The sequence below is a fragment of the Dipodomys merriami genome, unplaced genomic scaffold (assembly GCF_024711535.1).
Source record: "Dipodomys merriami isolate MVZ:Mamm:240054 unplaced genomic scaffold, mDipMer1.0.p SCAF_1, whole genome shotgun sequence".
NCBI lineage: Eukaryota > Metazoa > Chordata > Mammalia > Rodentia > Heteromyidae > Dipodomys > Dipodomys merriami.
Window position 1 is genome coordinate 31,596,585 of NW_027202270.1, and position 27,106 is coordinate 31,623,690.

The window sequence follows — 27,106 nt, forward strand, 5'->3', positions numbered from 1 at the left end:
TTCAAGCCCTAAGACTAATACAGAAAGTAAAGAAATTCAAAATGCACTGATAATGAAATGGTGTCACCTGAGACTTTCAGCAGAAAAAGATGACAATCAAATATATTATTTATGTGCATTTCCTTTGTAATCTTCGTATGACTAAATATAACTTTGAAATGTACCAATTCAATATAGATCATATTGCAAGTACCTGAAATGGCATATGGCTCTTTTAAAATACAAACATAATTACAAAATATGAGTACACTTTGGATTTTTGGATTTTTGATCTTTGGATTTTTTATATATATTTTTATTGTAAAGATACTATACAGAGGGGTTACAGTTACATGAGCAAGGTAATGAGTCCATTTCCTAGGGAACATTGTTACACCCTCCTTTATACTTCCCCTACCAGCCCTACCTCCCTCCTCCCTCCCGTTTTGCCTTCCCCACCCCCAGAAAAGTTGTAAAGTTCGTTTTCAACTTACTGTCTTGTATATCTCATTGTTAAATGGGTCATCCTGTATCCTTATTTCAGCATTTTGTTATTTCCCTTCCCTTCCCCAAATTAGAAAAATGTATATACAAGATGCAGGGCACTGGAAGTGGCGCTGTAGCTCAAGCGGTACAGCGCTCACCTTGAGCTGAAGAGCACCAGGACAGCGCCCAAACCCAGAGTTCAAGCCCCACGACCAACAACAGCAACAAAAAAAAGATGCAGGGCACCAGAATCAAATACAGTGACAATGGATTTTATTTTTAATCATAGAATTTGCAAACCCATCTTTCCAAGTTTTTGACCTGCCCTACAGATATATGTGTGTGTGTGTGTGTGTGTGTGTGTGTGTATGAATTCAACTACAATTAATATATACAACTGATATATATGTACTGATTGTAGTTGAATCAGTATATATGTATATATATACCTGAGATATATATATATATATATATAGAGAGAGAGAGAGAGAGAGAGAGAGAGAGAGAGAGATTTGCTGATTGTAGTTGAATTCCATAAAACGAATATTTTCCACATGATGGAAGATAATATATTACTATATATTGTATATTGTATCTATTACATATTATAATATTGTTATATATTATGTAATATAATCTATATAATTGACTTCCAACAATATATGTTATATATATATATATATATTATATAGTTACGTATTATATGCTGTATATATAACATATCTATATACTGATTGCAGTTGAATTCCAAAAATCTTGGGTATCTTCCACATTAGAGAATTGGAATAATGAACACACGGTAGTTCTGTGCTTTGCAGGTGTGCCTTTCAAAAACGGGAAGGATTTAGATTAAACAAATGACCTTTATGTTAGTCTATCATGCCAAGCCAGAGACTTGCACAAGTATTACTGGAAGACAGAGAGCTCTGTAGACTTATTGGGCATTCACCAAACCAAGTCCACCAAAAGTTCTGTTTTCTCAAAACTGTCGTCTTCTGTGTTCCATCTTGGATTAGTTTGCTGGCTATTCCCTAGGTACATTTGATCTCACCTTCACTGAAAGATTTTTCTAAATAAAAGCCATAATGAAAGAAAGTCATAGTAATGTTATGTTATGAAATTCTCCTAATTTCATGTTTCCTAATTTGATATTTCTTAATATATTTTTTAAAATTCTCAAAGATGGAGATCTATTTTCTCAATAAAAATTCTTCTAAGTCAAAAGGTATGGAAAAACTTGACATATCTTCTCTCCAACTGTCATTATGTCTCTTTATATCTGGTGCTCAATTTTACTCAATATCAAAGAAGTAGTTTTAGTGGTCTTATTTTATACTCTCCCTTTTTGAGATTCACTAGATTCAACCCCCACATAGAATAAGTGTGTTTCATATATGAAGTAAGATCAGAACTTTTTATTCATTTTTAATATGTCCAATGGTGGATTAATATTTACTTAATAAAGTCCAATATATTAGAATTCAAGAAAAGTCTTCATTGCTTTTTGTTTGGTGGCTTCTGTGTTTATTTTGAAACAAAGTTTCACTATGTGGCTTAGGATTGTCTCAAATTCAAGATCCCTGCCTTCTTCATACTTGTTATGTACATTCTGCTCTTTAGATGAGCATATGTTTCTAAGGTACACCAAATCAATCAGAAGCATTCTGATTCTTACTTTTCATCACCCATAATCTTATCTTTTTATTCTTTCTTGAAAACTGACCAACAAATTAATACAAGCACGATTTTTTCACCTTTCATGGGGTTTTCAAATTTGTGTGTCAGCAGGAAAAGTTTTTCCTACTTTATTGTAAGACATAATTATATTAGAGAATTATATTTGTAAGAGTTTCAAAACTTGTTATTACCCTCCCTTCCTCTGTCTCTGTCTCTCAATGACTGACCATGCAGTACAGTTTCAAGACAAGTTTCCAACCTTGAAAGCATCTCCTTATTCTGTCTAGGCTATTCTCCATAATCTTCAGTTCCAAATTCCCAGGCAGACAACCTTCCTGCACTTCAACCTCAGCTAAATGCCCAGTATACAGAGAGAGAGAAAAAAATATCCCCAGATGATTGTTTCCTCGGGCCTTGTCCTCTTCTCCACACTGCATGCAATGTAAATGTCTGCCAGTTACCATCACCCCATCTAATGAATACAGACAAGCTTTCCTGTGGTCTAGGGACAAAAGCAGATCACTATCCATTCCCAATCTAGAGGCAGATTTCCCGCTGCTGAATTTTCTTTGTGATCTTAAGACATTGGATGTACTCTAAGAAATTTTCTTATTATGTAACTTGGTTATTCAAATTTCAGACAACACAGAGAAAATATAAAAAACAGAAAACAAAAATTTGGCCAATTCTTACATTACATAGTATTAGTATTATTCACATTACATAGTATTACATAGTATCAGTATAGACACTATCTGATAATTCATTTTACTATTTCTTATTTCTTTTAGTTTGCTTTCTTTTTGACTCCCCATGAAACAATTAAGGTAAATGACAAGAAGTGGCTGCTGGAATTATTATTTTATCATATGTAAAATGTGATAAAATATTTTATTGATTTTAAGATACATATTTTGCAACATCTTAATGCTCTTGTAATCACAGAGCTTATAACTAATTATGTATCTTTCTAAATTTGTAAGTTGTACATGAAGTAAGGCACCTTAGTTCTATGTAAGTGATATTTTGCAAAACATTTGAGATGTTCTAAGCAATTATTTGTCTGTAGTAACCTTCCAATTTTGTTGGTGTGGGAGGAAGAAAAGTGATGAATTATAAATATAAATATTCAGTGAGGTCTTTGATTTGTTAAATAATATTTAGATACTTTTTAAATATTATTTATTAAACTGGAAGACTAACAAAAATATTATTGGAAAAGTCAGCAACATCTACGAAGTTATCAATTAAATGTAGCTTTGATATAATTCTTACTTTTAAAATATCTCATCTAGGAGTATAAAGACTAGTTTACAAGAATGTTCATAAGCTATTGTCTGGAACTGAGAAACAAAAGTTATTTGAAATAGTCTATATATTCATGAGTCAATAAATCAATCATCTATATAGAAATCAATGAATGAAATGTAATACTGTGCATATATCAAGAAAGAGGTATAGTTGCATAAAAATAAAGAGACATATCCACTAAATATTGTGAAATATAGCAAAAGAAATAAAGATGTAAATGAGCGTATTAATAGATGCTCTCATTACCAAACTACCAATTGTAGTTTAAATGCACCAATCAAATTATCGAGAAACTTTATATTTGTTATGCTTTTATATTATTTTTCAAAGAAAATTCATAACAATTTTATATTCATACTTCCCTTTACTATAAAATTACAGAGAAAATATGTAAAAGGCATCACTATTCAATTCTTTAAGACTTAAAACTCAAAAAAAAATTACTCAGCAAATTATGATTTGTCTCCTAAGTTGTAAGAGCAGGTAAAATGGGAATACACTATAAAAATGTAGAGTATGAGGTTCAAAGATTATTGTGGACACTTATAAAATTAATTCTGGAGTATTACCTCACATTTTAGTGGTTATACTACTTCATAGGGGTTCCTGCCAGAAGAAATAAAATTTATAAGGCAAGGGATCCTGAATTGTAGAACCTATCAAAACCCTTTCAGGTGGAAGCTGCTCATCTTGCTCTCAATGACTGAATGCATTTGTTATTACATTTCCTAGGGAAAAGGAACAAAAGCCAGGTTAGTGCTTTTTATTCTATCTTAAAATTTCTGTTAACAATTATAATTTAGGCCAGAAAGAGTTATATTATATACTTCAAAACCTTTATATTTTTTCATTATAGATGACAAAATCTGGATTTTTGAATAGGTGAGTTCTTATATATAGACATATATACATACATATATATATTTAGAATAAATGTGCTAATTTACAAATTAAATTTATAACCTCACGAGGTTAAAAAATCTTATTTCTAGAGATTTCACAGTATTAATCAAGAACTCAAAAATTCCTAGGGCTAAAATGGCCTGGATAAACTATCTCCTTACTTTTATTCTACTATAGTTAATGCTATAGTAATCCAATAATAATCTTATTGTACAAACGTTCAAAATTGTATCTTTATCAGATACAATTCACATTTCTAAACAGTGATATAAAACCTGCAAATTAATGGTAATCTATTACATTTTTAGCTGGGCGCCAGTGCCTCATGCCTGTAATCCTAGCTACTCAGGAGGCTGAGATCTGAGGATCACGGTTCAAAACCAGCCCAGGCAGGAAAGTCCATGAGACTCTTATCTCCAATAAACCACTAGAAAACCGGAAGTGGTGCTGTGGCTCAAGCGGTAGAGTGCTTGCCTTGAGCTGAAGAGCGCAGGGACAGCACCCAGGCCCAGAGTTCAAGCCCCACGACCGACCAACAACAACAACAAAAAATCTAAAATTACCTATGATAAAATACAATATTCCTTGTGAGTAATCTCGAGTTTTAATTAATTATGGAAATATTCTCTCTAATGTTAGGAACATCATTTTTGGTGGGGAAGAAGCTGCTTCTGTTTATTTGTGTAGGCAAGAGGGTGCATCAGAGCTGATGACATGAAGCAGGGTAGGAAGAAGTATCAGACACCAAGGCGGAGTGCACATCTGCACACACATCCCAGGCTGAGGGGAAGCCTACCAGATATTCAGATGTACCAGTCACAAAGAGTATCAGGTCAAAGTAAAACATTGCTTGGGTAATTAAACAGAAGTGAGATTGAGAAATAACATCTATGCTATGTAAGTCTGTTTTAAAACCAAACCCTTGCTTTCCCTCTGCCCCCAGCCCTGTTCTGAATTCTAGGGAACATTTTCCTCTGACTTTTGAGTAGGTCTCATTGATAGTGGACGGTGTTGCATTGGTGGATGGTCACAGGAAGACAGTATCTATAGCCTACATGTTCCCTATTCTCCCTTATGTCATAGCCCGTATGGAGTTGGAAAGGGCTGATATGGTCCTCGTTTTCACCTGTATTCTTGTCTTTAGTTCTCTGACTTGTAGGTCAGAATCCATTGTCCCAACTATACCAGGCTTGCTTGTCCTCACTTTGAAACAGGATTGCCGTGTGTGTGTGTGTGTGTGTGTGTGTGTGTGTGTGCTCTCTCATGTGTGCCAGTCCTGGTGCATGAACTCAGGGGCCGAGCTCTATTACTGAGCTTTTTGCTCAAGGGTAGTACTATACAGTTCCACTTCTGGCTTCATTGGTAGTTTATTGGAGATAAAGAATCTCACTGACTTTCCTGCCCCAGCCAGCTTTGTGTGAGTCACCAGTGCCCAGATAGAATTGGCTTTTTTTGTTTTTTAAGGCTAGGTTTATCATGCGTTGTGTATTACGGGGTGAGGGAGCAGTGTTTGGATCCTTGTAAAATAAAATTTTCTTTGTCCTGGAATATGGGGTGTTCGAGAAGGGACTGCTCCTAAGACCTAATAAAAGACATTTGTAAAGAACGTAGTTTATACATATATCATCTACAACTTAGTGGGCTAAAACATCTTTTGTCCAAAATGCTGAAGTGAAATTGAAATGTAGTTTATGTAACCATATATTCTTGTTGAGGAAACAATAAAAAGAGAAACAATTTTCTGTTTCTCAAATAAGGCCAGGTGCCTCTAGTCTGTTTTGTTTCTAGACATGGGTAATGGCCTTGACAAATTATATGATAAAGTTGTGGCTGCTAATCATTTCAAATTCTAAGTTATGTAATAAAAACCCATAGGAAACACATTGGAGTAATTTGCACAATTACAACATACCTGCATTATCCACAAAATTCCCTCACAGAGGCCATTTTTAGTGATGAAAAATATCAACATTTTATAGAAACTTTATAACATATTTTCTCCAAAGACATGATGGTATTCAATCCTGTTAAAATATACATAAAGGGGCTGGGAAAATGACTCAGTGGTAGAGCACTTGCCTTGCATGCAAAAGGCCCTGAGTTCGATTCCTCAGCACCACATAAGCAAAAAGAATAAAAGCCAGAAGTGACGCTGTGGCTCAAGTGGTAGAGTGCTAGCCTTGAGCTGAGGAGCTGAAGGACAGCGCCCAGGCCCAGAGTTCATGCCCCACGACCGGACACCCCCAAAAAAACAAACATAAAAGTAGTCATGTTGGATAAAGTTATTACTTGTTTAATGTTTAATTTAAAGACTTTATGAGTTCCTTCAAAGACAATGTTTATATATCTAAAAACCCCAATAAAATAATATTCATTACCTGATTACAGTTCTTGAATTTTGACCAAAAAAAGTTATCTAAGTTATTACTCTCATCTACACTTCTAATAATGTTTACTTCTAATAATGTTTAATTTTTCCTGTATTACATGAGTTAGTATATTACAACACTGTAATTTTTACATAATTATCTAGAAACCAGGACATGATAAATGTGTGTTATCAAATTAAAATTGTTTCCACATTTTTTTCATTTTCTTTCTTTCACAATTTACTACTCTAAATCAGTTTACCAAAATAGTGCTTCCTTTCCGTACATTTATGTGCCTTTGTTTACTACTGGATTCCTGGGAGTTAGACACTTTTTGCCACTGTTGACCATTTAGCAATTGTGTAGTATCACATCTCACCATCTGGCAAACCACTCAAGTTTCTCTGCATGGGTTATGCAGTGCCTACCTTACCTGGAGAATCAGTTTACTAACCTCAAGTGAAGTTGCAGGCTGCTAACAGTACCAGCTTCCGCTCACTGACAGACACTCCCAAAGGAACTTAAAAACTGCTACCACGCTGAAACTAATACTCTCCTGTATGTCATTGTCAAAGTTCTGCTTTCTGTTCTGTTCTTAAAAGTCACTGGATCCACTGACAGACCATTCTATCTTTTCCAAACTTGTGGTTTATTTCATTATGCAAATAAATTTGCATAGTTTTATTTTTGTATGTTGATAAATATGTAGTTAATCATTGAAAGTTCAATGATTAAATTTATTTTAATCATGCCCAAGTGTGTTCATATAGAAAGTTATCATAGGACTTCCCTTTAACAAATGACTCCAGTTTTTAGTACCTTAAAGATCTTATTACTGTGGCTGTTTAGATTTATGGAAACTACCATGAATTTTATAATGTACTATTTTATTATTAATATTATTGTCTTATATAGACATGTCTTAAAACTCTAATTTGTAAACTATGTAATAAGAGACTTTGCAGGCTCACTATAACAAAGATCTGATGATGTTTTCTTGGTATTCTTTTAGAATATCATGGCCCATCATGGTGTCTCACACCAGCAGACAGAGGACTGTGCAATGCCAGTGTAAACAGGTTCTACTTTAATTCAGACACTGGGAAATGCCATCTCTTTAAGTACAGTGGATGTGGGGGAAATGAAAACAATTTCACTACTAAAAGGGCATGCGTATGGACATGTAAAAAAGGTACAGAAGTTCTTCTCATTGATGAGTGTTTAGAATAAGTTTCCTTGAAGTTATGAACACATTTTAATGATCATGAAATTATTTGCCTATTGTTATAACAGTATGATGCTTCAATTAATAGATAGGCTCTTTTCAACTAGATTTAGATATTGTTAAATTTGCTCACAGTAATTCCTCTTACTATATCATTAAAAAATTAAACAAAGCAGGTTGTTATTTCTTAAATGCCTAAATACTAAGAATTTATTTTTAAGGATTATAACAAAATGCCTCTAAGCTAACTTTTTTAAATTTGGTGTTTGTTAATATTCATAAAAGATAATTCCAGATATGGTAGACTTTGAAAAAGTTCATGTTCTCCATTATATTCCCATACTCTGGATCTCATTCTTCCAGTGTTTGATGGGTTTCATTTTGCTGTCTTCATACCCATATTCACATACATGCACATACATTCACACACATGCACATGCATTCACACACATGCACACAGGTCTACACACATGTGCCTTTCCCTTCCACTCCCTCTGCCTCCTGCCACTGATCTTGTGTGACACACTCCCTTTTACATTTAACTTCCACTATATTATTATGAAAGGAGGTTAAGAAAATGACATCTTCAAGAATAACACCAGAATAGAATTTAAGGAAATTTTAGATGAAATATTTTATTATGCTTTCATTTCACTCAGAAATTTTTTTCTATTCCTCTTATAGGTTACCTGAAAAGAACAGCAAAACAAGGACTAATTAAAACCAGGAGAAAAAAGAAGAATCAGTCAGTGAAAATGTTGTATGAAGAAATCATTGTTGAAAAAATATAATTTTTATATAATATGATGAATTCTGCTAAATATTTTATACGAGTGGTTCCACCATGACAATTCTGTCCTCTGATAAAATACTGTCAGTAATAAGTTCATAAAATAATAGTTTAGCCTAATCAGACTTATTATTAATTAGAATTTCTTTCTTAACTCATCAATGTACTCATTCAAAAGCTGTCATTTATTAACTGGCTACTGTGAATTTATTCTTTTCCTTGGGCCTTTCTATTTTCTATTTAAATAAAAGTTGTATTGCTGGTTATAATGAGTCAGTTAATTTTTTTCCAATTTGTGGATCATCTTTTTAGACTATGTTTGCCTTATTTCTATGATTATATTTATGATGTTATCCTTGCTGGTTTATTACCCGATTAAGAAATGAAGCTACTAAATAAATAACAAACCAGTTTTAGTTTTCATGATAAAAATTGCTCAATAGTGCCTTTAGAAAGAATTAATAATGGAATTGATCACATGCTTCTCTCCCTAGACATGTTTTTCCTTCTTTTGTACTCATTAGTACCTCAATCAATTCTGAACCAAACTGTCTTTGAGTAAAGAGCAATCAAGTCTACATCATGAGCTTCCTGATTTGGGATGGTTTAGCTTTTTTTATTATATAAAGTACAGCTGACTAATCCTGTACTAATGATAAGTTGAAACTATGAAAAAGTGAACTTTTACCTGTGTTCTGAATTTTATTCCTTGAAAAATGTTTGCTTTTTCTAAATATCAAGAATATTTCTGGAACATTCAGAGACTCTCTGAAGCCTTCATTTATCATGAAGATTTCACATAGCAACTAGTAATTTCTTTTCCAGAGGGGGAATTAGCAACATGAAAAATTCTCCTAGAAAATCTAGCCTTTCCCACTTATTTTTCCAGTTTCTTTCTTTGAAGTTAATTCCCTGTATTACACTGCAACTGAGCATGTATGCTGTGGTTACCCACCAACACTATGGACATTTCTGTGATGTTCTCTATGTTTCACATATAAACTTGACTTTTCATCTAGAAATTACAAACCACTTCATCCATTTGCCTTGGCTTTATAGCTTCTCACACATCCCTCAAATTTTGAAATTTGAACATAATTTTGATTTTTCATTTTTCCTCATATATTATCAGTTAGTTTTCAATTCATTCTTTCTTTTCCACAAGGTTCATGCAACTCTCATGCTTTTGCTGTCTACATAGCCCATCAGTACTGAAAAGATAGCTTCAGAAATTTAGCATATTTTGTCATAACTCAAAATAGTCCCTGAACTCACTAGTTAGTTCTTTCCCCCAAAGTGTTTGCTTTCATACCTACTTCAATTCAGAGAAATGTCTTTGCACTAATATGTATTTTTAATTCATGTTGAATTTCCATTTAAAAATCTGATTCCCTCCTCAGGACCTACATCTGAAAGCAGTCCATCTGATGCCAGCTTTACAATCACAATGTTCCAAGATGGACTATGCAAAGTCCTAAGATGCAAACATTTTCATTCAGTCCTGCAAAACATACACCATTATACTGTATTAATAGCTTATGTAATTTTGAGAACATTTTGCATCTGGATTTCAAATGCTCAATAAATAATTCTTTTTGTTAATCTTTTTTTTGTGTGTGAAAATATCATGCAGAGGGGTTACAATTACATGAGCAAAGTAATGAGTACATTTCTTATCAAGCATTGTTGCCTCTTCCTTTGTTTCCCCTTACTATCTCTTCCCATCTCCCCTCTCCCCAATAAATAATTATTTAAGGTTAAGTATTTTTACTAAACAATACAGCACTGACCTGCCCAAATGCTGCCACTATGCCAACTGCATCGTATGTTTTTAGGATTCCCTTTGGAGGCATCAAAGACAATATTGCCAAGAGTGACACTCCATTCTCCTCATGCTTTCCATCTTTACCTCTGACCCTTTCAAATCAAAGAAGAACACAATTTAGCTTAAGATAAACAAATATTTGATTTTAATACAATTAATGAGATTAAATTTAATTAATAAGATTAAATTGAAATTTTATCTTACATTTCAATCTATAATTTATCTTGATAAATTTGTTTGTTCTGTTGTTGGAGTCATAGCTCCAACATTGTTTTTTATGTGTTGGAGATGGAACAGAGGGGTTTTCTTTTTGTATTTATTTTTGTGGGTTTGTTTTTTTCCATATTGACCTTTAACTGCAATCCTCTCAATTTTACACACCTGAGTAGATAGGAAAACAGGTGTGAATTGCTGCATCCAACCCTAGTGTTTTACTATGTGTGTGTGTGTGTGTGTGTGTGTGTGTGTGTGTGTGTGTGTGTGTGTGTGTGTTTGCGCACGCATGCCAGTCTCAGGACTTGAACTCAGGGCCTGAGTGATTTTTCTGCTTAAGGCTAACACTCTGCTACTTGAGCCATGACTCCATTTCTCGCTTTTTGGTGGTTATTGGAGATAAGAGTCTCACAGACGTTTCTGCTCAAGCTGGCTTTGAACTATGATCCTAAGATCTCAGCCTTCTGAGTGGCTAGGATTACAAACATGAGCAACTATTGCACAGTTCCTAAAAAGTTTTAAATACATCTTCCTTGTAGCCAAACTTAAGGAGTACAAGATCTGTCCACAGTAGCAATGATTGGCTCTTCTGCATTTGTTGTTAGTATCAGCCAAGTCAATTACAACTCTGATTATCATGGTGGTTATGATCTATTTTTAATCTGTATTTTTACACCGGGTATAATTCTCATTTACTGATTATTACTCTTGACCTGAAGATTCTGTCAAGTTAGAAGCCAGAGGAAGCTACTTCCTTTCTTGACAATTTTTTGTAATCCTAAAGCAAGCACTTTGATTTTCTGACAGTCTTTCATTTTTAACATATCCCCTGTTCTCAACAGAATGGACCACAAACATTACAAATCATTCTAGGGAACTATCCAGAGACTTCTACAATGTCAGCAGCTGTGAGCTACCTAACTAATCCCTTGTGCCAAGAAACGGGGACTCCAATGTTAAAATAAATATTCACTATTTTTTATTCTAAACAGCTGCCAGTTGTTTAATGAGAGTCTTCAAAGTTGGAAAGTTAAATATACATTAGGAAATTGTTTTAGTAAACTGTTAAGAAATTCACCTTATTTTTCTTTTGCTAGCTACATACAAGGAGTCAAATTCATTTAGGGAGAAAATCCTTTTAAATCCAGTGAGCTATCCTCATCTCAATTGACTGTCAATATCCCAGACTAAATGGAAATGCTTTAAAGATTGAAGAAGAAACAAATCTAACACCAAATCAAATATAATAATAAAGGGCATTAAGTTTTCATTTGAATCAACCTGATTTTGAGCTAGTAAGCATTTCTACCTTTAATCCTGTATTGTTTGGTCAGTGACATGGTTGGGAGAAATGCCGGTGGCACAAATATAAAGTAATTGACATTTTGTTTGTCTCATATGTTTTCATTAAAACAGCAGCTGTTGTTATGACAATTTATCAAATACATAACGGTTTAAGGTTTTAGAATATAGTCTAAGCAATAACTCAAATAAAGTAGTCAATTAAAAGTGGTTCCGAATTGAGGCTACAGTCTAATCCATGATACAAGTAAACAATACAATTAAAAGCTAGAGTGGAAACTTTTCAGGAAAAATTGCAGATACAGATAGAAATAAGAAATTTTACTGTTAACAAGATTCTGAGAATCAAAGAAAATAGCAGAAGTTTTTTTTATTTTTAACAATATATTTTGAGATAATTGTCCAGGAGGTACTAAAAATATTTTAAATAAAGGAACTTTCTAAAATCGGTTTAAAAAGGTAGAAACAAATACTAGTTTGTTCTTCTTTATCTCTAATGATTCAACATAAAATTCATTTGAAATATAGTCATGTTTTATGTTTTTAACAACTTACAAAGTATAAAATATGATTACTACTCTTATCCTTTCCAAAGATTCAAAAACTTGCATTATTTCCCTTACATAAATATTGGATATAAATGAATTGAAAAGAAGCCAGAATACAAAGAGGAAAATAGTTGAGGTAGCCAGGATGTCCTAATATCAAATTGCTGAACATGGTACTACATTTTCCAATTTTTTAATGCTTACTACTTTCTTTTCTCATTGTGGAATTATCTAAATGCTGCTCCATAACCCTTATAATTTTATTTACATCCATATAATTTTCATCTTAACTTTCTGAAAAATGTATCTGAGTATATTTGGAGGACTAAAGTAAATTGGTGGCAGCATGCTCCCACAAAGGAGCAGGTTTACCAAATCAACATGTTATGCTCTAAGTTCCAGTTATGCCAACATCCAGTTGTGAAAATAGACTGACTCTGTGAAGAAAGAAAATACATGATATGTCAGATTTGGGGAAAATATTGTCAGTCATTAGTTACTTATTTGCCTCAATTTGCCCTAAAATAGAACAGAAACTCCTTAAAGCATACAAGATGATATATATATATATATATATATATATATATATTGCATTTATTTTGTGCTTGAGTGTATCTTCTGACTAAGTATCTACAGACACAATGAGAAATGATAAGGCTACACTACACAAGCAACTATGGTTAACTCTGTGAACATTAACTTCAACTAGTAATTTGTAGGAAGAGAGAAACATTTCTTCAGAAAAGTTTTTGAAGTTGTTTCCTTGCCAAATTCCTCTCATTACACCAAAAACAAATCATATTCTTAAAGCATGCTATAGATCACATGATATATAGAGACACAAAATAAATATATATAATATATATAATATAAATTCTTTTTCCTCATTTTTCAAGTCTTCCATTCTACATCCGCTAGTTGATGCCCACTAGTCAAAGGACTTTAGGAAAATCCATATGCAGCATTTGAATGGGTATTGTTTATCTGCAGCCCTCTGCAGGACACTTGGTGCCTCTCCCACATTCTCTATAATAAAGCAGGTGGCCTCATTCCTCAGTTGCTTGGAGAATTGTCCTCAATTTTCCTCAGTGGATGGTAGTCACTTCCCTAAGAAATAATATTCCCTACTTCTGGAAGGGCCCATGGGAGTACAAACTAATAAGCAGAATTTAAAGACAAATTCCCTTACATAACAAGAAGACAAATTCAGAAAAACAGTTTATGTTCCAGAGCCCTATCCCTGTGGGTTGGGTTAAATCCATATTTTTGCTGGGACTATATACTTGCTCTCTTATTAGGTCATGGGGCTTGAACTCTGGGCCTGGGAGCTGTCCCTCAACTCTTCAGCTGAAGGCGAGCACTCTACCACTTGAACTACAGTGCCACTTCGGTTTTCTAGTGGTTTTTTGGAGATAGGAGTCTCACAGTCTTTCCTGCCCGGGCTGGTTTGAACCACAATCCCCAGATCTCAGCCTCCTGAGTAGCTAGGATTACAGGCATGAGCCACCGGCGCCCGGCTCTCTTATTATTCTTAATTCCATTTTATTCTCCCCTTTCTCTGTTTTTCTGGTCTATAGTCCACAGAATTTCTTGCACAAAATTCTTCTCTCAAATATTGCTTCTGTAGGATTCTGCCAGAAACAGACTTCTATTTAATCTGTTAATTTGTCTTTGAGATTACTATGCAACTAGTATATTTAGAGATGCTTTATTGCAGTAAGCATATTCTTTTGCAAGAAGAACTGGACATTTTGTCTACTCAGACCTAGTGGCTCTCAGTAATTAAGAGTATTCCAATATGATCAAGAAACAAGATGAGAAAAAAAACTAAGTGCAATTCTCTAAATGGCTACCTGATGATAACAAAGAAATTCCTTGAGAATAGAGAATGTCCCTGTTGCTAAATTTTGTGTTCCTGTTTCCTATCCAAAGGTTTAGCACAAAGTAGATGACTGACTCATTTGTATTTAGTTGCTGACCATAGTTTAAAAACCTTGATTTTTGGTGATGAAACTGTTTTTAGAGACAAATCTTGGAGATAATTAATATATACTACATACTGTCCGAAATGTGGTCTGTATTAAGCCAAACAAAAATTAATAACTTTTATTAAAGATAATTGTAATACCAATATTTTTCATAGTTGCATATAAAGTGGACCTTTATTTATAACCTATGAGAGACATTTACTATTCTGTTAAAAGTTTCTGAAGATCTTATCTTTATTTTGATCAGTCCTAGGATGATAGCCTTCAGAGATTGTTGGGAGAAAAATACGTGCATGCATGCATGCATGCACAGACAGACAGATAGACAAACAGACACACACACACACACACACACACACACACACACACACACACACACACACTTCCAAACACATATAACATGTACCAAAGATGACATATCACTTTAATTAATATTTTAAATTTATGTCATGTAACATTTAAGTTGTTAGGTCTTTAAAAAGAGGTGGCCGAGTAAGAACAGTACCAGCAGTATTCAGTGGTATTCAGTAAGGGGTAGGTTTTTCAGTAGACCTGCTGGGACCAGGCAAGGTTGGCACTCCACGTGGCTGGGAAAGGCCTGGGAAAGAGAGAGAGCTGGGAAAGAGAGAGGAAAAAGAGAGAAAAGATCTAGAAAAGAGATAGAAAAGAGCAGAGAGAGCTAGAAAAGAGCTAGAAAAAAGCAGAGAGAGAGCATCTGGGCCTGGGCTAGGCCTTAGGGTATGGGCGGAGAAAGGTGTGGCCACATCAAATTCAGATGTGACCTCAGCAGATGCAGATGTGACCTCTTCCAGGTGTCCCAGTTGCCTAGGTAATGCAGGTACTGGGTGGAGACTTTGCTGTGAGGAGGGTGGAGTCTGCTCGCCATCCAGGTGCGGACCTTACATAAGTATTTTTTGTACTTATTATGAAGCATGTATTCATTTCACTACATAAAATTATAATTTAATGGTGAAATCTATAATAAGTATGCCTATTATAACTCTATTAAGTGCTTCAGTATTCTTTCCCAGAGATATTCCTTAGTTGTTGAAGGAATTTAACTACTTTTCTTTTTGCAGTTTGAAAATAGTTAACACTAGATGGCAGAATGAGACTACAGATACCAAACAACACTAATGAAAATGTTTTGAGTCCTGAATCAAATTCATTGAATTATTCTTTAAAATGTGTGATACATGATTTTTCACATTCATTTGTATTAGAAAAATCACATTGTATAGACAGAGGGGTGGTAAATAACAAGTATGTGTTTCATGCTCGAGGCCCTGGGTTCGATTCCTCAGCACCACATAAGCAAAAAGAAAAAAGCCGGAAGTGGTGCTGTGGCTCAAGTGGTAGAGCACTAGCCTTGAGCTGAAGAGCTGAGGGACAGCGCCCAGACCCAGAGTTCAGGCCCCACGACCGGACCCAAAAAAAAAAGAAGAAAATGAGGAAAATACAAACTGCTAAATTTTTCGGTTGTATGAATAATATAATAGTTGAATACAATCTGTATTGAAATAACCATTAATGTTATTTGTCATCTTTTGATTAGATTATTTTAATAGATAAGTCTTGGTCCTTTACGCAAATACTACTTATGTCAAAATGCTAAATAAAACTTATTTTGCAAACAATGTTGGTATTCAGCAAAAAAGAAGCATTTGAGAACAAAATAACAAATTTAACCTGACAGATGAAAAAAGCATCTTTTCAATGTGAAATAAAACCTTTCTAAAAATAGAAAAGATTATTATAAGCTCTCCTAGGAAAAGAAATTAAGGTTTCCCAAATAACATATTCACTTGCTAACAGCCTTTGTTTACCCTTTGCCAGTATGGTTTCCTATGGCAAGGGTACCTTTCATAAGCTTTCCTCCAAACCAGTTTGCTTCGAGCAGCCCCAGAATAAACCATGGCTGCCCCAGCAACTGAGAAACATGTTGATCTTAACAAAGAATGCTGATTCATTTTATACCTCATTTAAACAGAATTTATAATGTTACTGCATTTTAAATGCACTGTTGTTAACTTATACATCTCGTTTGGCAGTAATAGCACTTTCCAACTAACAGTTAATCCTGAGTTCTCTGGAAGACCCAATTCCACAAGAACTTACCAAGAGCCAGCCTTTAAAAATAGGTAAATATTTAACAAGTGTTTTTTAATGCAATTTGATTCTTCCTGAGGAAACACATTTTAAAAATACTAAAAGAAATTCTATTTATAGATTTGCAAAATAGGTTTCATTTATCTATATGTGGACCACATACAAACTATTTTATGTTTAGTCATTGGCACTTTTTATATTTTTCATTTATAGTAAATCTTTTAAAACAATATTGTTTCCCTGAAATAAAAATTGTGCACATAACAATAGTGAAGATTAGCCCTTTAGTTTGTGTAATAGACATCAGTGTATTCACTCTCAGGACCCAGACATTTGTATACAGATTCTTCTTACCAACTGCAAACTCATTTTGCTGTGCTTTAAATAAATAAATAAATAAATATCAATTGCTAGGTAAAATAATAATGTACCAGGTCAACTTATATCCTTGCTAGAATGTTTTTGATGTAAACATTGTAAGAATTATGTGTTTCTTCTCAAATCATTCATGAATTTTAATATGGTAAGATGTACATAATTTTGGTAAGTACAAGTCACCCCAATATAAGAAATGAGTTTCAGATTATTACAAATATAGAAGACTTATTCATTCAGTACATAATAACTGAAAACATTAATTTTGTTTTTCTGGTTGAACTTGGGAATTAAACTCAGGTCATTGTGCTTAAGTGCTCTATCATTTGAGATATATTCTCAAGCCTCATGGTTTTACTTTTTTTTCAGATAGGGTCTCATGCTTTTGCCCAGGGCCAGATGGGAACTGTGAGTCGTCTACTTCCACCCCCAGAATAGCTGAGATTACAAAAATAAACCATCATGCAATGCCCATAAAAGTATTTTTTAAGTGCTTTCCTTAATTCCTTGTTTTTCCACTCTTTACCAGGGATGATCTATCAACATGCTTCATATGAGACATTGTTGTTTTAATTTTATTTTGTTAGGTTTTTGTAGTAGAATTGTGCTTCAAGGCATTCCCCACACAAATTCTTAATTAAATGGTGAGCTTATTCAGTAGAAAAACTGTCAATCACCTTATTTTATTTGACTAATCAATACATTAAAACAAAGAAACAAACAAACAAAACCCCCAAAACTAGAGTCTTTGAGTTGCCATCCTTCTCAAGGAAAAATTCACATAGTAACCTGAACTTGTGAGCCCAGGACCATACTACAAAGGTAGGGATAGATGATGCCAGTAGGTAGATATATTCTCAGTGGACAAACAAGGACAGATGCTTATAAATACCCCTCTTCACATGTCCTCCCTGCTTCACTTCCTCAGAAAATCCATTGACAGTGGCCATCCAGACCCTGTGCTGGCGGCTCCAGCTGCTAATTACAAAGAATTTGCCACTTGATTCCTCTTGCTCTGTGCTATAATTGACTAAAGAACAGGACACATCTTAGTTTTCCCTTGAAATACAGTCTGCACATTGTTGAGCTCAAAATATGCTTTATTACTTCTTATTGAGTTACTGCAATTAGCTCTAGTATGAAGACTATAATAGATATAAATATTATATTTATGATAGCTTGTATTTTAAACACAATAATACAAAGAACATTGTATCTCCAGCTGATTTTATGTGGTTAAATAAAGTTAACATTGTGGCTCAAAATCAGTGAATTGATATGCAAACTAATTTACATCTGTGACAGTTTTTCTAGTATTTGTGGTTATGTTTAAGGGGTATTGGAGAAGTTTCCTTCATCTATCTTTTTACTTGCCCTAAGTTCAGATTAGTCCTCCAAAAGGATAACTCTGCAATGATCCGGTTATTAGGATTCAGGTTTCCTGTTACTTTAAAGGAAGGCATAGAGATAGTATTCATCAAAATGACCTGAGAGTCTTCATAGATTACAATCATAGTCCTATGTGTTTAACCAATAATTTAAGAATAAATGTTCAATATTAGACTCAGCATGGTAGGTGTGAAGATGTGGACTTTGGCTCTTTTTGATGGTAAAATCTAATATGTTATTTTGCTGTGAATTTTGAGATAGAACACCAAAATTCTGGTGTGACAAGATCACACCAGAAATTCTGGGTCAAGAACTTCATATTCCTTTGCCAGGCCCAGTCTATTTCTTCCTTAGTGGGTTCTTGAAACAGTAATAATTCCAGATCAGAATCCAACAATGCTTGCAACTAGGAATATCACAATGGCTTCCAGACTGAGAAGTCATCACTTGTCAATAATTGTAAATAATAATGTATAATGTTGCTTTTTCTTTCATAGATGGAATAAAAAAAAAAACAGGTTAAAAAGAAGCACAGCTCAACAATTCTTTTTCTCTACCTTGACAATTTAACTCGTAATTTCCCATCTCCCCAATATCACATTGTTTCAGAAACATGAGGTTCTTTAACTTATATGCCCTTTTGTTAGTCTACCAGAAACATAGGCTTTTCAACCTCAGGAATTCTCTGTCTCTGATCTGAATTCAGTAATCTTTGAATGACCACTGTACCATCCTCACAATTTCTAAATGCTATGGAATGCATTTTGGATTTTAGATACAATTTTACATATGTTTTCTAGTTTATACATGAAAGAAGTTATTGCCCACATGAAATGAGTTTTGGTGTTGCTCTGGTTTCAAGAGCTGTAATTGTCAATGTACGTTGCACTGTACCACATATAAAAACTGCTAAATGTATTTCAACTTTAGAACTTTTTCACATTAAATGATTCATAAAATATATTCAAGATACAATTATATTTTGAAATAAAATAAAAAACTATATCACATACCTTATTTTATAACGTTATAAAATATCCACATTTTAAAGTTTTTTTAAAACAAACATTGTTCAGATTACAGTGACATAATTTCATAAAATGAGATAAATGTAATAACTTAAAAATTATAAGTTCTTCTGGGCTGGTCATTTTTAAATAAATATTAAATGCTTAGCAATGGAAATAATATGCTATATGCATGCTTGCATTGTCTTTATGATACATAGACATATACTTAATTTGTGAGCCTGGTTAAAAAAACATTTAAAGGCTGGGAGATAGAGTTTCCTGATGCAATTGTGTAAAATTGATTGGAGTACAAATGCTTATCACAGTTTCAAACTAATGAGTCAGATCACAGGAATAAATTGAATGATGTTTTTTCCATGCTCATTTATGAAGAAAAAAAAGTTAGCTTTTTTTTTGTTTGTTTTGTTTGTCTTCTGGATGCTTTGTAAACTCTAATTCAACGCCTCCCCCACACACACCCACACACAACTCATTTGATTGTTTTATATTCAGATTTCCTTTAAATCACAAGCAGCTCTGGCAAGTTCCAACAGAACTAAGTTAAGGTGAAAGCCAGCCAGCTTTTGCTACTAACAATGTATTCATACAGCAAATGATCTCTGTCTGTTCAGGCTGCTTCTTGCTCTTGTTTCAGAATAAGAAAGGAGTGCTGCTGCTTTCCTGGGGTATGCTATTTGAGAAAGAAAGTAACCTAACACTAACTGCAGGCGGGGTCAGTGATGTAACAGGAAGCCCTGATGTTTCCCTTCTGCTGCTGATCACTTACAATCTGACAACACTTCCAATCTACCCAGAACAACCCTTGTCTCCAGCAGAGAGTGTCACCTCCTGCCTTGGGACCTTCAAGCTCTGCTTGACTGGAGTTCACTCTGCTGGCAGGATCACATTGCAAGGCTTTGCCTCTTCTCCACCTTGCCTGGGGATAAATCTGTCTGCGGAATCTCAGAAAGTCAAATTCCATCCTGTCTCTTTCATCAGGAATTTTCTTAGGAGCTGTGCTGGGTAAGTGCATTATTCAAAAGAAAGAGATTTATTCGAGAAGTGTCTTTCATGTTGTTTGACAGTATTTCTAACAAGAGTTTAGTAAAGTGGCATTGAACAAATGATAAACAGCATTCCACATGTTAGGGTAACTACTACATGTTACCCGAAAGTGCAAATAAAATCTATTACTACTATGTAGCATACTTGCAGTGATGTTAAATCATTTAAAAAAAAACAACTAAATGAATTAAAAGGTAAATTTCAGAACAAATACCTTAATCACGGAACATGCTTTTAAAATTAGCTCTACTGTTAACTAAGCTTGAGCTTGACAATTGGAAAACGTTCCTCGGTTCTCCTTCCCTCCCCTATCCCCAGGAAGGGTCTTTAAACTATATTCTTAGTATTTTAAGAAAGTGAAAAAATGTACTTCTGGGGGTACCATAGCTTCACTCTGGTTAAACACAATACAAAGTTAAAAAAGCAGTAATCAATTTGGATTTATTTCATTTGCCTTCTATCTACTTTCCATGTCTAGTTACAAATATATGTATATATATATATATATAATTATTGAACTAATGGAATTTTCATTGTTTGTTGTTGTTAGCTGTATTTATATACCTTTCCCCCTAAACCTGAAATGTTTGCATTGCATTTGAATCATAGAGTGTGTTACAAAGAAAACATAAAAACAGAGTTAAGAAAATGTAGAGATTTCTATATTATTTCTTAAGATTCATAACTCTTTCCAGTCAAGAGAATTTGTTACTTCAACTTGACCAATATCCCTTTGCAAACTTCTTTTTGAGGGGATTAGGGAGTGGAGATATAATTAAGAACTATCTATGGATAAAGAAGTACAGCTAAGCTTTCCTGAAAGTGTGGACTAGGTTGTGAAACAGAAGTAAAATTATGTATTAAATGTAAGAGTTTCCAGGATAAAACATACAGAGGAGTTGTGATGAAGCATCTATTCATGCTCCTTTCAACAGCTCAGATTGTTCTGGGCAATTTAAAAAACTAATGTCTAATAATAGTTGTTGGTATAGATATATCAGAAATAGGTGCTAAAAATAGCATGTCCAATTCGCATTTAAATTTGTTGATTATTAATACGTTTTCTTGCACATATGAAATTATGCTCTGCAATGTCTCCTTTAATGGTTAATCCTGAGCTTAATCGACCATTGTCTGCCACACTAACTGTAGACTTCAAACTCATCCTGAGTAACTAATTCCTGAGTAGTTTATGGCTCAGTGTTCTCACACATTTCTCGACCTAGTGGAAAACTTACTTAAAATTTACATTTAGGATTCTTTAAAAGTATTATAGCTGATTTCTCTCTTTGATCCTCCATTCTACTACTGAGTTGCTTCTTATGTGTAGAACTGGCAAATGTGCTTTTAAAATATGGCTTTGTAGTCACAGGTAATTAGAGAAGGAAGTGAAAACAACATAGAAAATTATCCAATGCCATGAGTTAGTTTACAGAAGTTAAAACAGCATTATTTTTAATCAGGTTATTTCCTTAAAATGAAGTATCATATATCGATATATTTTATATTGAATAAGGTCCCCATATTTTCTAATCATTATTTAATTACTAACTCTCAACACATGATTCTCTTGTATCATTTAAATATCCATGTCTATTAATAGCATGGTTTATAAACTTTCCACTTCCAGTATAAACTGGAGGTTTGAAATAAGAGATTTGTATTATAACTATTTTTAATAGTTAAAAATTTAAATATCAGAATATCAAAGCATGCTTACTGAATTAAAGTTAATTTTTATGGGTGCTCATTATAACATTAAGAGCTTATTGCATAGACTCTTAAAACCATTTCTAAAAGTATAGAATAAAACATAGAATGAATAAATTGCATGAATAGTGAATGTAAGCTGAGATGTGTTTTACCTGGACATTCTATTTTTAAAGAGATATATTTGGGGCCATTATTTTGTTTTTCCTTCTACAACTTAGCTCACAGCAAATATTTTTCTGTTAATTAAAATATTAAGATTTTATAATATACAAAATTTTACCCATTTTGAAAAAAGTTGGAAAAACAGAAAAATGAAATAAATTGTAACTGAGTCTATGCTTTCACAACTTGTTTTGTTTCACAAAACAGTGATTTGGGTTTACATGATTTATTCATTGATAATTCTTAAACTATATTAAAATGGTATGAACAGTGACCATATTAAAGAAGACCTTTATACTCAGTTATATATGCTATATTATTACTTTTGTGCATAATTTAAATTCAGTAAAACTTTTAACAATACTAATAGAGCTATATTATTTTATATGCTTCATTTTAATGTAGAAAAATAATAAACATAAAGCTAACTGAATGTAATATTACGATACATTTCTAACAGGCAATATTTGGCACCATTAAAACTATTTTTTATTAATTTCTAACTCTAGGTTTACATTTTGATGGTAACCATCTTTGGGGATTGTTTTTAGACTGTAGGAAAATTCACTCAATAAATTTTAAAGGATCAAAATTGGTATTTTCTAAACAAACATATTTCACCTTTTACATATGAGTGAATGGATCTTGGATAAATAATTGTTTTTACAGATATAGTCACTATGATGTCAACTTTTTAGAATAAAAATGAATTCAAATAGGTTTTCAGCTTTATTCCTTATCATTGTTTGGGATTCAGAAAAGTTTTTGACCGGTGAACTACATTGTATCTCTCTAATTGTGTGGTACATCTTAGTTCTTAATCAGAATTCTAGAACACACACTGAAGGTGTGTCTGGTTTTGAAGTCCTTGGGTGAACCATAAAGGTTCATGATTTTTCAGAAGCATAAATTTATATGAAATACGGAGCAAGTTCTTCATTCCAACCAGGCCTCCCAGCCCTAACCTTCTTACTCACACCAAAACCATTCCTACCCAAATTCTTTCATTATTAGCCATTAATTTCATTATTAACCATTAATATCGATTATGCAACTCAAAGTATCTGGATAATTTTTACACCTTAACTTCATCTACCTTTAATTTTGAAGATATATAGCAAAAAAAAACTGAAGAAATAACAGGTAGATTAGAACTAATAGAAAAATTTGGAATATTAACATGAAATCAAAACTGTTAAGGATGAAAGCTCATGTATATATGGAGAGCATATCACATATCTATCTGAGAGTTACATCAACAAGTAGGAAATACACTTTTTTATATTCTACTGTAATTTTAATTTAAATAAAAAGTCCTCAGTATGGATGGTATTTTTTCATATTTAACTGGGACTATAACAATTTTTGTTCTGCTATTTAAGTCAACTAAACATATTTATATATTTGAGCGATGTTAAAATCAAATCCATTTACATTTTAGTTTAATAAGTAGTAAGATATTTTTACCAAAAAAAGGATAAAAGTAATGTATCTAATTATTAAGGATACAAAGTCATAGTCTTAATAGCTGGGGACTAAGTCAAAGGTCTATGTTTCCTATAATTATTATCAGATACAAAATTACGAATATTTTTATAACATTTATTTCATTTTTTTTCAGTTTTCTTGCATTATCAGAAAGTATAAAGCAAAAACAAAACACTAATATATTATTTGCAAAAATAGTCTAAACAATACATCTGAGTTCATAAAATGTGAAAAAAATTATCTTTTATCCTTCCATAAATTTAATCAAAGGTGAAAGTATTACATATTCCTCTTAAAAAACAAAAATACCAACTCAATTCAACCAAATATAATCCAAAGTAAGTAAATAAATCAATAACTCCTATGCTATTGAAGTCATCACTCCCTACTTACTAAGATTGTTGGATGGAACCAAAAGTTTAGAGGTATCTTATTCCACTTCATATTGACATCATGTTTTTATTCTTTTTAATCACTACAGACCTTAAAATGATCATCCTTTACTATCCTATCACACATTCTGAAAAACAATACTTAGTCACTATTTTAATAGAATGCAAACACTACCTTCTCATTATCTCTTTCAAAGATACAATGAACAGAAATTATTTTGTTTCTCTTTATTACACGTGAAACCTGATGGAAATACATGTCTGAAGTTAAACCATCACTGGCAAAACTCTGTGTTAACTAGATCTACTAATACTGTGTCCTAATTATTTTGTCACAATTGTGTCTATTGTATCTTATTATATACCTCATTACTGATGCTACACAAAGTCACATGGGAATGGATAATGATCTATCCAACCTAAACTGAATCTCTTCTAACACAAAATAGTAATATTAAGCTCATTTATGGACATATGAATTTTGCATAGTTATAAAATATGGAAGTACATTTAATTCACTATCAAAAATGTTTTCTAATAGCTGTGGATGCTCAACATTAAAAGAATAGTAAGAATGATCCAATAAAATCAATGTATAGGGCTTCAAATTTTTCTTGGATGTTTTGTTTTTGTAGAGATGTCAATTGTGATAGGCAATTCTTCCCATCACATTCTACATATAGTACATATTTTCTTATGTTTAACACACACACACACACACACACACACACACACACACACACACACACACAGTACAATTTATAAACAAAGAGTTCCTGTGCAAAAACACATTTAGGTTTTGGATATAATTTATTGTTTGTCTTTGAATATTTTCAAATACCTACATTGAGAATGCAATGAAAAGAAAAAAGGAAACTATAAATTCTTTCTCCACAAACAGTCTCAAAGAGATTCATGTTTTTCGCAGTTGTGAAAGTTACCTGGTATCTCTCTTTTTGATGGATCTCTCCGTGTATTGCATCCACATTCCATACAGCCTTTCACAATTGCTCTTCCTCTAACCACATTGAAATCTGCTCTCATTGTGTATGATGAGGAGGAAAGCATTCTGATTTTGGTTCACCTCACAGTTTAACTGTACAGGAAACAACCATATGTTAATTCATATGTTCATTTGATTATTTCTGTTAAAGGGGTGCTAAGATTCTACAGCATGAATTAAGTAAAAGGAAATCATTTCAAAGAGGTTAATGTCATATGAGATACAATAAAGAAGACATTTCAGATGATCTTAACCAAGGCACGTGAAAGTGTAAGCGATTTAGAATTTGTTAGATTGTTCTTTCCTTTGGGGTACTTCTATAACGTAAATTTGCCAGACTAATAATATATGCAGATATAGAGTCACAGACAATAACATGAGTTAAAAGTTCATATTTCCATTTCCACTCCCTTACTGTGGAATGGTTTAGGAAATGTTGAACGTAAGGACCCTTCATGCTTACCTTTAACAATAGGAATTAGGCTAAATAACATCATAAGGACTTGGTAAAGAGAATCATGTTATTAAATAGGCACATACATTAATTTTGTGACTAAAAAGACAATTTCTTCCATTCATTTTCAAACTGAAAACATGGAGTACAGTAAATAGTATGTGCTCTTATAAAATATATAATTAAGGTAGATAATTTATTTAAATTAATTAAAATAAATATTTATAAGAAACATTTTATAGATTCCAATACTATCTGAGTGTACTAGACCAAAATATTTGATTATGTATTCTCTTTAGGCCTCCTTGTACAAATAATAAAGTCAGACATTTTTCAAAACTTCATTCTTAATAAATATTGTCTTAAGAATTAACAATATTGTTCATGAAATTCTTATGGACCTGTTTGATGAGCTAGATTTCACTTAGCCCACTTTCTTCAAGATGATTATGCTGAAATTAGCAGAGTTTATATTTGAATATTGACATAAACTAACATTCTATAAAAATATTTAATGTGTAATAATTTACATGAAATATAATAAACATGAAATATAATAAACATGAAGCCAAGTTTTTCATCAAGGAACTCAATTGCCTCAGCCCCAATACGTTGAAAGAATCCTTATTCAAAATCTTTGATGTTGCTTCTGAAGCTATGGACCTAATACATCATTGTAAAATGTCTTTAATATACTCATAAATATTAGACTCCAGCTCACTGTGTTCTTGCAGGTCTTCTTTAACACTAATTATGATAAAGGTCTTGAAATGGCCTGTGCTTTAAAAGAAATAGATACAAATCTTTCATTTGGACCACACTTTGCTCCTAATTACCCAAACATGGTCCCATACATTCTGATCTACATTTCTCTATCCAGAAATAATGTTTTAATTTCAGAAAGGAAATACACTTTTAAATATAATAATAGAACTTTATTATGACACATATCACCATTCGTCTATTCCCATTTGGATAATTAGGTTAAAATTCATTCTTAATCATGGACAAAGGTCACCATGCATCATAGTACTTTACTGATATGGGATTCTAACAGAAATCAGCAGGAACTACTTATTTGAGTGAAGCAGTTGTTTAACATTATCCTGTTTGCTTTTTTTCCTGTTCATCACATAAGCTTCCTAGTATAAACACAAAGTAATCTTGTTTATTTGTAGGCCTGTCATTCCTGGATTACAGACTCCCATAGGTCTTCTTCCTTTTGTCAAGTCTTTTAACTTTAAATAGTCAGTCCCTCATCTTGACAGTCTTAGTAATGACTTTTTAAAAATCAACCTGTCCCTTTTGTCTTTTGCCTTTCCAATCTGTT

General features: G+C 32.9%; 2 protein-coding genes across 5 annotated transcripts in view; both read left to right on the forward strand.

The window, feature by feature from the left end:
* Tfpi (tissue factor pathway inhibitor) overlaps positions 1-10,342 on the forward strand; it is a 65,658-nt gene extending 55,316 nt beyond the window's left edge. Inside the window, exons 7-8 of one of the 2 annotated variants that reach the window (XM_070019457.1) lie at positions 7,738-7,917; positions 8,635-10,342. In XM_070019457.1, coding sequence (XP_069875558.1) covers positions 7,738-7,917; positions 8,635-8,741 — 287 coding nt within the window. In that variant the 3' untranslated portion in view covers positions 8,742-10,342. The remainder of the gene's footprint in view (positions 1-7,737; positions 7,918-8,634) is intronic. The other variant, XM_070019471.1, reaches the window with a different exon arrangement.
* A 9,748-nt stretch (positions 10,343-20,090) lies between these two features.
* Positions 20,091-27,106, forward strand: part of Calcrl (calcitonin receptor like receptor) — a 99,679-nt gene continuing 92,663 nt past the window's right edge. For 2 of the 3 annotated variants that reach the window (XM_070019485.1, XM_070019496.1), the window contains exon 1: positions 20,092-20,522. The gene's annotated coding sequence lies outside the window, so the exon portion shown is untranslated. Of the gene's footprint in view, positions 20,523-27,106 lie in introns of all 3 variants that reach the window. The other variant, XM_070019504.1, reaches the window with a different exon arrangement.